The sequence below is a fragment of the Pseudonaja textilis genome, chromosome 1 (genome assembly GCF_049901715.1).
Source record: "Pseudonaja textilis isolate UNSWEBS1 chromosome 1, rPseTex1.2, whole genome shotgun sequence".
In the NCBI taxonomy this organism is placed as follows: domain Eukaryota; kingdom Metazoa; phylum Chordata; class Lepidosauria; order Squamata; family Elapidae; genus Pseudonaja; species Pseudonaja textilis.
In genome coordinates, this window is record NC_141990.1 from 319,569,086 (window position 1) to 319,580,449 (window position 11,364).

The 11,364-nt window shown below is 42.1% G+C and overlaps 1 protein-coding gene across 1 annotated transcript in view; it reads left to right on the top strand.

The window, feature by feature from the left end:
- SEMA6B (semaphorin 6B) overlaps positions 1-11,364 on the top strand; it is a 212,435-nt gene that overhangs the window by 170,532 nt on the left and 30,539 nt on the right. The window contains exons 8-10 of the mRNA XM_087922625.1: positions 1,068-1,187; positions 7,336-7,424; positions 10,878-11,095. Of these exons, the coding sequence (XP_087778751.1) occupies positions 1,068-1,187; positions 7,336-7,424; positions 10,878-11,095 (427 nt within the window). The remainder of the gene's footprint in view (positions 1-1,067; positions 1,188-7,335; positions 7,425-10,877; positions 11,096-11,364) is intronic.

The window sequence follows — 11,364 nt, forward strand, 5'->3', positions numbered from 1 at the left end:
AAATGACAAAGAAACACGTAGACTTCAAACCAGAGATATTTTTTTGGGGGGGGGATTTTATTGGAAATATACAGGAGGGAATTGAAATATTGATTGTAAATATTTTAACAGTGGCTAGAATTGTATTTGCTAAAAATTGGGAAAATGAGAAAATACCATCGCAGGAGGAAACTATTAAGAAAATATTGGAATGTACTGAAATGAGTAAATTGACATTTGAAATCAGAAAACAAGAAGATAAGCAAATTTATAAGATATGGGATTTATTTTATCAATGGTTAGAAAACAAATTATGGAAATACGTTAGAGAATTTTACAATATAGGGATAATAGAATTATACAGAATATAATATAAAGATGTATTACTATTGGATGGATTTAGGATGATCATATGAATTGTTGTATGATAAATTAATTTAACATTTTGAATATCATATAAAATGAAGGAATAATAGTTTAGCCAAGTAAATGATTAACAATGATAATAATGTATATACATATATATTAGATTGATAATATGAGAATTTATACCAATTGTAGGTGAGGACTATGGAGAGGATGCACAAAAAAATTATCACTTACCGACACACTGTATGCATGTAACTGGAAGATGGTTTTAAGTTTTGTTTGTATATTTCTCCAAAAAAAAAAAAATCTTTTTAAAAAAAATATATTACCGGTTCTGTGGGCATGGCACGGCTTGGTGGGCGTGGCAGGGGAAGATTACTGCAAAATCTCCAACCCCTCCTCACCCCACTAACCTGCTTTCCAGCTCCAATCTCCTGTGCAGGGCAACCAAAGGAGACCCAGCCAATCAGCTGGGATTCAATGGGAGGCGGAGAAGAGATGGGGGCGGGGCCAGTCAGAGGCGGGATTTGCCGGTTCTCCGAACTACTCAAAATTTCCACTACCGGTTCTCCAGAACCGGTCAGAACCGGCTGAATACCACCTCTGCTCTACACCACGGCGCCACTCTCAACTCTTTCCTATTTTTGACTCGTCATAACTTCTTCAGCACTTTTCTTGTCTTTCTTTCCTTCTTTTTTTTCCCTCTCTCGTCTGGGTAGGAGGGATGCTGTTCACAGCCACGGTGACCGACTTCCTGGCCATCGACGCGGTGATTTACCGCAGCCTGGGAGACAACCCCACCCTGCGCACGGTGAAGCATGACTCCAAGTGGTTTAAAGGTAAAGGAACACGGGGCGCGGATGGTATTGAGGTGGCGGAAATGAGTGAAAATGAGAGGCACAACAATCTCTTTCCCAAAACACTGGGGTTTTTTTTTTTTAAGCCAACTATTTTTTTCTGAAATGGTATCTAGGCCCTATACGGTCTCCTGCTTAAGTAGGTGGTTGGACTAGAAAACCTCCCAAGGTCCCTTCAAACCAGGGTTGGGATTGAAATTTCTTAACAACCGCTTCTGCGGATGTGGCTTGGTCATGTGACTTGGTGGGCGTGGCTTGCTGACTGGGGGTGACTTGGTAGCCACATGACTGGCTGGGCTTATATGTAAATATTATAAATATTTATGTAAATATTGAATTTTTTTATTAAAAAAAGAGCAACTTTTACCCCAAACCAGGCAAAGCAGGCAGGCAGATGGAGTCGCTCACAGAATCACAGATTCACTCAGAGATCTACCTTTCTGCAATCTGCTATCTGAGTCTGCACTGAAAAATAGAAGCTTCAGTCCTAAGGAAGGTTCAGCTCTGCTTTTAGATTAGCTAGAAAGCAAGAAATCCAATGATTTCCTGTTTTCTAGCTCATCTTAAATCTCCCGGCACAGCAGAACAACTTGATGGTCATGGGGAAAAAAGGAAAAATGGCAATTTAGCAGGCAAGTTTGATAGTGCATATGCCAGGTAAGCAGTGAGCGGGCGGGGCAGGGCCAGCCAGTGGCACAATTTGCCAGTTCTCTGAATTGGGCAGAATCATAACAACCGGTTCTGTAGAACCGGACCGACCAGGTAGAATACCACCCCTGCTTCGAACTTCTGTTATCCGATGTCTCTGGAAGACATCCGGTTGTTAAAAACTGCAGTGAGGGATCTGGCAAACTCCCCAACTCCAAAAAATCACAAAAAATAAGCTTCCCTAATAAAGGGACTTAATTGATGGAGGAGATTTCAAGGCACTTAAATTTGAGCAGACAATTATTTCATCTCATCTATTTCTGCGCCACCGTTTCGTGGAGAGGACGCAAACCAGTTAAAAGAATGAAATATACCCAGGCTAGGATTGCAAAATAAAATGGCATATCAAATAAACTGGGAAAAGATAATCTAAAACTTTATGAGCCAGATTTCAAATGCCTGAAGGAATAAAAAGATGAGGTTTTTTTTAACTGTCAAAGTTTAAAAAAAAATTAAACAAATAACCTGAGTTTTGCTCTCAATTGCTATATTTATGCTCCCAGAACAGAATGTGAGCATCCTTGAGAAGGCAAGCTGTTTTTTTAAAAAAATAAATAAATTAGGAAGCCCTAGGAAAACATCTTAAAACTAGAGGCAAAAAGTACAGAGGCAATATTTAAAGCCAAATTAATATTTTATTAATTTATTCCCAGTCTTGCAGCATTCACTAAATATACATGTACAAAAGCTAATTGTAGCCTTAGCTCCTGTTCCTTCCAGTCAGACAATTCAAAGATTCTGGAATAATATTAAAGGTTGCCTTGGAGAGAGAGAGAAAGTGTGTGTGTGTGTGTTTGTGTGTGTGCGTGTGTGCGTTCGTGCACATCTGTGTGCATATGTGTGTTTAAAATTGTAAAACCGGCAAAAAAAAAAATCTCAGGGACAGATTATGGAGGCCAGGGATCATGAGTGAGAAGAAGAATAGAATGGAGTGGAATGGAATAGAATAGAATAGAATAGAATAGAATAGAATAGAATAGAATAGAATAGAATAGAATATGGAAATCGAATAGAGAATAGAATAGAATAGAATAGAATATAGGATAATATAGAAATAGAATAGAGAATAGAATAGAATATAGGATAATATAGAAATAGAATAGAGAATAGAATAGAATAATAGGGATAGAATGGAATGGAATAAGGAATAAAGAATAGAGTAGAGTAGAAAAATGGAATGGAATATATGGAATGGAGTGGAATAGAATAGAATAGAATAGAATAGAATAGAATAGAATAGAATAGAATAGAATAGAATAGAATAGAACAGGAGAGAATATAGAATAATAGAGTAGAATAGAATAGAATAGAATAGAATAGAATAGAATAGAATAGAATAGAATAGAATAGAATAGAATATAGGATAATATGGAAATAGAATAGAGAATAGAATAGAATAGAATATAGGATAATATAGAAATAGAATAGAGAATAGAATAGAATAGAATAGAATAGAATAGAATAGAATAGAATAGAATAGAATAGAATAGAATAGAATAGAATAATAGGGATAGAATGGAATGGAATAAGGAATAAAGAATAGAGTATAGTAGAAAAAATGGAATGGAATATATGGAATGGAGTGGAATAGAATAGAATAGAATAGAATAGAATATAGGATAATATAGAAATAGAATAGAATAGAATAATAGGGATTGAATGGAATGGAATAAGGAATAAAGAATAGAGTAGAGTAGAAAAAATGGAATGGAATATACGGAATGGAGTGGAATAGAATAGAATAGAATAGAATAGAATAGAATAGAATAGAATAGAATAGAATATACTTTAGACTAGACCAGAAGAAAAGAGAACAAAAGAGAATAAAACAGAATAGAATAGAGCAGAATAGAATAGAATAGGAATGGAATGGAATAGGATGGAATAGAATAGAATAGAATAGAAGAGAAGAGAAGAGAAGAGAAGAGAAGAGAAGAGAAGAGAAGAGAAGAGAAGAGAAGAGAAGATACTTTAGACTAGACCAGAAGAGAACAGAACAAAATAGAAGAGAATATAGAATGGAGGAGAGGAGATCTGGAAGGGACCTCGGAGGTCTTCTAGTCCAGCCCCCTATTCTAAGCAGGAGACCCTACACCATTTCAGACAGGTGGCTGCCCAGTCTCTTCTTGAAAGCCTCCAGGGATGATGAAGCTCCCACAACTTCCGAAGGCAACTTCTGTTCCACGGGTGGATGGTTCTCCATGTTAGGAAGTTTCTCCTGAATTCCAGGTTGATTTATCTCCTCGATTACCTTCCACCTGTCGCTTCTTGTCCTGCCCTCAGGGGCTTTGAAGAATAAATTGACACCCCCACCCCCACCCCACCCCCGACCTCTTCTTTGGGGCAGCCCCTCAAATACTGGACTCCTGCTCTCGTGTCACACACACACACACCCCACTCTGGTCCTCCCTTTTCTCTAGACTAAACCTACCCAAATCCCACAAAAACGTCCTTTTTGTACATTTTAGTCTCTCGGCCTTTAATCCTCTTTCTTAGCTCTCAAAGTCCGTCTGTCTATCACATTCTCCCAGCTTCCTTTCCTTCGTGGTGGGACCTAAAGACCGGAGGCTTTTTTGCTCTCGTTTATTTAGGAGATATAACAGCATCTGAACTTAATCGCGGCCGCAGGAATCGCTAGCTGGAGGGATGGGGTTTTTTTTGTTCTGTTTTTTGCAAGATCGTCCGTAAATGGTCTCGCTGCCTTGACAAAGCAGAACGGCTCGTGCGTGCCCGCCGTTTCTGCACAATTGGGTACATTCATGTTGCTAATTGATGCCCTTGGTCACCGACTCTCGTCCTATTAATTAAGTTTTTTTTTTTAACGCCTTCATGATCCTATGTGAGAGAGAGAGAGAGAGAGAGAGAGAGAGAACAAGAAACCTCGGAAAATATTGTCGAGATATTGCTGGGGGATGAGTCAGCTGGGTGATGTGGTGGGAAGGGGAGGAGAAGGGGAGGAAAGAAAGAAAGAAAGAAAGAAAGAAAGAAAGAAAGAAAGAAAGAAAGAAAGAAAGAAAGAAAGAGATGTTTGATTTGGCATTGGAAGGTGTTTTTTTTTTTAACCGGAGGGTGGTCATGTTTTCGTGTTGATGAGACCCCCACGAAATTGGGTCTCCTTCATGAGGATTGTAATCGAGAGCCAGAAAAATAGAATGGAATGGAATGGAATGGAATGGAGAAGGGAAGGGAAGGGAAGGGAAGGGAAGGGAAGGGAAGGGAAGAGAAGAGAAGAGAAGAGAAGAGAAGAGAAAATATGGAATAGAACAGAAAATATGGAATGGAATAGAAAGTAGAATGGAATGGAATAGAAAATAGAAAATAGAATGGAGTGGAGTGGAGTGGAGTGAAGTGGAGTGGAGTGGAGAGGAAAGGAAAGGAAAGGAAAGGAAAAGAAAAAAGAAAAGAAAGGAAAGGAAAGGAAAGGAAAGGAATAGAAAATGGAATGAAGGAATAGAATAGAATGGAATGAATGGAATAGAATAGAATAGAATAGAATAGAATAGAATAGAATAGAATAGAATAGAATAGAATAGAATAGAATAGAATAGAATTCTTTATTGGCCAAGTGTGATTGGACACACAAGGAATTTGTCTTGGTGCAAATGCTCTCAGTGTCCATAAAAGAAAAGATACATTTGTCAAGAATCAAGAATCATAAGATACAACACTTAATAACAGTCATAGGGTACAATAAGCAATCAAATCATACTAGGAAACAGTCAATATAAGTTGTAAGGATACAAGTGACCAAGTTACAATCATACAGTCACAAGTCGGAGGGGATGGGTGATAAGGAGTGATGAGAAGATTAATAGTAATAGTAGTGCAGACTTTGTAAAAAGTTGGACAGTGTTGAGGGAATTAATTGTTTAGCAGAGTGATGGCGTTCGGGGAAAAAACTCCCTTTGTGTCTAGTTGTTCTGGTGTGCAGGGCTCTATAGCGTCGTTTTGAGGGAAGGAGTTGGAACAATTTATGTCCGGGATGTGAGGGGTCTGTCGATATTTTCACAGCCCTCTTTTTGATTTGTGCAGTATCCATGGTGATTCCTCATTGGGTGGAGCAATAGCAATAGCACTTAGACTTATATATCGCTTCACAGTGCTTTACGGACCTCTCTAAGCAGTTTAGAGTCAGCCTATTGCCCCCCCAACAATCTGGGTCCTCATTTTACCGACCTTGGAAGGATGGAAGGCTGAGTCCACCTTGAGCCGGTCAGGATCGAACTGCTGGCAGTGGGCAGAGTCAACCTGCAATACTGCATTCTAACAACTGGGAGGGAGGGAGGGAGGGAGGGAGGGAGGGAGGGAAGGAAGGAAGGAAGGAAGGAAGGAAGGAAGGAAGGAAGGAAGGAAGGAAGGAAGGAAGGAAGGAAAGAAAAGAAGGAGAGAGAGGGAGAAAGCAAATAGACTTATATATGGAAGGAAAGAAGAAAGAGGAAGCATTTAACTGGGAAGGAAGGAAGGAAGGAAGGAAGGAAGGAAGGAAGGAAGGAAGGAAGGAAGGACACTTAGACTTATATCCCACTTCACAGTGTCTCTAAGTGGTCTACAGAGTCAGCCTCTTGCCCACAACAATCTGGGTCCTCATTTTACCCATCTCTGAAGGATGGTAGGCTGAGTCAACCTTGAACCTGGTGGGATTCGATCTACCAAATTGCAGGCAGCTGGCTGTCAGCAGAAGTAGTTTATATGACCCGGGCCGTGGCACAAGGTCAACACTGTCAAATAAGCAAGAAGAGTCCCTTTAATGCCTCCAACTTTGCCCCTAATGTCCAGGTTACCTTCAGCTGGAGAAAAACTCCCACGAACAGCCTTTAAGTGGAGAAAATTCAGTCCGAAAACAAAGTACATACAAACTGTAAATAAAAAATCCACACAAACCGCGCTGCAGTAATTAACTTGACAGGGCAGGAGAAAGAGAAGGAATTGCAGACTTGATAGGCCAATAAAACACACACATTTGGGAAGACGCCAGGAACCCAGATAAGCCTCGACAATTAACAAATAACTCACAATTTGCTGTGTCCAGCTTCCCAGCTGCAGCTAATGAAGGGAATCAGGGCCCTTTCCTCCCCCGTAAGCCATGCAACCCACATTGCTCCCTTCTCTGTTCCTCCCTGCATTCCCTAGGATGAAGATGGGGTGGGCCTAGGTCTTCCTCTGAACCTTGCTCTACCTCTCCCCTGCTCTCCCCAGCCAGACTTTGCCCTTCCCCAGATTCTTCCACAGCCAATGGAGCCACACCCCCACTCCCTGGGAGCTGCTCGTCCTCCCCCTCGGAATCAGATTCCAACAGGTGCATGACAAGTTTGCAGCACTGCAGTCTAACCACTGCACCACCGAATCCAGCACTTCTGACGGATCTTCTCCGGATGATCCCGCTTCTTGACTTCTTCTCTATTTCTTCCCTCGCCCTGTCTAGAACCCTACTTTGTTCACGCTGTCGAGTGGAAAAACCACGTCTACTTCTTCTTCCGGGAGATCGCCATGGAATTCAACTACTTGGAGAAGGTGAGTCCAACCGGCTTGACCAACGGTTGGGATAGTCAGCCTAATTTTGCACTGTCCTCAGGAGATCCTGGGTGGCTGAGCCGTTACAGTTACAGATCATCAGAGTTGGAAAGGACCCCTTGTGGGCCATCTAGTCCAACCCCACGTCTAAGCAGGAGACCCTACACCATTTCTCTTGTCCTCTGAATCCCCGTGGACAGCTTTAAGCCACGTGGACTTCGATTCCCCAAATTCCCCAGCCAGCACGTGGCTTAAAATTGGGACAGGTTGGGGCAGACTTGAACACTGGACACTATTGAACAAAATAAAATTCAGTGCAGAGAAAAGTGAAGTTGTCAACTCGTAAACATTTCCTATGCCTGTTTTCACTTAGGCAAGAAAAACCAAAAGTACACATATAGACTGGGTGAAACCAGGCTCAATAGCAGGAACTGGGAGAGGGATCTTGGAGTCTTAGTGGACAACCAGCTAAATAGGAGCCAGCCGTGTGCAGCAGCCACCAAAAAAGCTAACGCAATCCTAAGTTGCATTAACAGAAGGATACAATCGAGATCAAGGGAGGCACTAATACCTCTCTATAAAGCCTTAGTAAGGCCACACCTAGAGTACTGCATACAGTTTTGGTCACCACACTATAAAAAAGAGGTTGAGACTCTAGAAAAAGTGCACAGAAGAGCAACCAGGATGATTAGGGGACTGGAGACTAAAACATGTGATGAACGGTTGCAGAAACTGGTCCTGGCTACATAGATATATCTGTATAGGGCTTCTTCCTTTTACTGATGATGTGCCACATAGATAAATTTTCTCCATGTGTTTTTACTGCAATAGATAACAGATAATCAGAGTTGGAAGGGACCTTATAAGCGGGAGACCCTACATCATTTCTGACAAATGGCAGTCCAGTCTCTTCCTGAAGGCTAGTCTAGTGAAGAGAAGGACCAGGGGAGACAGGATAGCAGTCTTCCAATATCTGAGAGGCTGCCACAGAGAGGAGGAAGCGGTCAAGCTATTTTCCAAGGCACCCGAAGGCCAGACAAGGAATAATGGATGGAAACTGAACAAGGAGAGATTCAACCTGGAAATAAGGAGAAACTTTCTGACAGGGAGGACAATCAACCCATGGAACAGAAGTTGCCCTCGGAAGTTGTGGGAACGCCATCACTTGAGACCTTCAAGAAGAGACTGGACTCCCATCTGTCAGAAATGGTGTAAAGTCTCTTGCTTGGGCGGTGGGGAGGTTAGACTAGATGACCTACAGGGTCTCTTCCAGCTCTATTCTGATTGATTGGTTGGTTGGTTGATTGATTGATTACTGCGTTGCTCCTGAACTTTGTGAGAACATAAAAAGAAACGATTGGTGATACGTAGTAATGCCACGTTTACGATTTTGTAGAGATTTCAATTTTTATTTCTCAACAGCATATAAGGGATGTTGTTCCCTGTACAACAGAAAACTGAATTTCCATCTTTACGATCATTGTCAAACCTTTTATTTACTGACATTTTATTCTTTGTTGGCTATATCTCTTTGTCTTTTTATTGTAACGGTATTTATTCCGTTTCTTCAGCGGCTTTCATAAATAAAACCACTTCAGAAGAACGGTAGCTTGCTCACTGGAGAGGCATCCATTCCGATTGCAGTGGAATATATTATAATATAACGCAATCGGTTATTCTGTCATATCAAAGATTACACTGCATCGTGTTATATATTATGTCGTTCCGTTATGTCTCCTATTATAGCTGTGCTGTGATGACACTAAAAATGAAATGCTTGATTTGAGGCGTTGCAAATCTTACTCAAACTCATCAATCGGCAGGGAATCCAAACGCAAATATTACACATATCTAAAGACCGAGCGCTTCTTTACACCTAGTCCTCGAATTACGAACGCACAAAGGACGACGAGGACTTCGGTTGACGAGCAGGGTGGTTGTTAACAGTGGTGGGGTTCAAATAATTTAACAACCGGTTCTCGGCCCTAATGACCGGCGTGGCTATAGCGGACGTGGCCAGGGATGTGAAAGGCAGCACTCAGCCTCCTGCACCCCTCCTGGGAGCCAAAACAGGCTGGGGGGGCCATGCCTCACACACACACACACACACACACACACACACACACACACACACGCCCCATTTTGGGCCTAGTAGCTCTCCCTGCACTTACCTGGGAGCCAAAACGGAGTGCGTGGGGACTTCTGGAAGGGCCGGAAGTGGTATTTGCCAGTTCAACCAGTCCAAATTTCCACTACCAGTATGCCAGAGGCTGGTATTCAGCAGGTTCTGACCAGTTCTGGAGAACCGGTAGCGGGAATTTTGGGTAGTTTGGAGAACCGGCAAAGGCCACCTTTGACTGGAGATTTTACACTATCCTTCCCCTGCCGCGCCCACCAAGCCGTGCCCACTGCGGTACGCCAGAACCAGTCCGAACTGGCTGAATACCAACTCTGGTTGTTAAATGAGCCACTGTCATGCCTCTATCGGAGTCTGAATCTGAGGAGGAAGATGAACGGCTGAGAGGAAGTGGGAGTGCAACTCAGTTGGCTGTGGAGGAAACTGGGGAAGGGCAAAATCTGTATCTATCTATCTACCTATCTATCTATCTATCTATCTATCTATCTCCACCCACCCACCCACCTATTCATCTATTCATCATATCTATCTATCTATCTATCTATCTATCTATCTATCTATCTATCTATCTATCTATCTATCATAATATCTATCTGTCTCCATCCAGCCACCCATCTATTCATCTATTCATCATATCTGTCTATCTATCTATCTATCTATCTCCATCCATCCATCCATCCACCCACCTATCCATCCATCTATTCATCACATCTATCTATATCTATCTATCTATCCATCCACCCCTCCATCTATCAATCATATCTATCTATATCTAGCTGTCTGTCTATATCTATCTACCAATCCATCCACCTATCTATCCATCATATCTATCTATATCTATCTATATCTATCTATATCTATCCATCCATCTGTCCATCATATCTATATCTATCTATCTATATCCATCCACCCATCCATCCATCCATCTATCCATCATATCTATATCTATCCATCCATCCCTCTCTCTATTCATCATATCTATATCTATCCATCTATATCCATCCACCCATCTCTATTTATTATTTTTCTGTCTGCCTGTCCTTCTGTCTGCTATCATTTATCAATATCTGTCTATCCGTCATCTCTACTTGTCCATCTATCTATCTTTACCTGTCTTTCCTTCTATTTATCCGTCCTCAACTCTTATCTTACCTATCGATCGGTCTATCATCCATCTTTCTACCTAGCCATTCATCTGACCAAGGAGCAGATGGGAAGAAGAGGCCCCTCCTTGTCGCTCCCTCCCGTTCTTGGCTCCGCTCAAACAGAATCCCAGAGAAACTCAGTTTGTCTCTTCTCTCTTCTCCCTCGTGCAGATGGTGGTTTCCAGGGTGGCTCGTGTTTGCAAGAACGACATGGGCGGCTCTCAGAGGGTCTTGGAGAAGCAGTGGACGTCCTTCCTCAAGGCTCGTCTGAATTGCTCCGTCCCAGGAGATTATCACTTCTACTTCAACGTCATCCAGTCGGTCACAGATATTTTGGAGATCGAGGGAAGGCCGATGGTGCTGGCCATCTTCTCCACGCCCACCAACAGGTGAGCCGGGCGGTTGAGGTGGGAACCGGGAGTCTCCAAACTGGGCAACTTTAAAACTTGTGGACTTTAATTCCCACAATTCCCCAGACAGTCCCGCTATTTATATTTAGTCCAGTCTAGTGAAAAGGAGGCATGAGAGCCGTCTTCCAATATTTGAGGGGCTGCCACAGAGAGGAGGGAAGGGGTCAAGCTATTTTCCAAGGCACCTGAAGGCCAGACAAGGAACAATGGATGGAAACTAACCAAGGAGAGAAGCAACCTAGAATTAA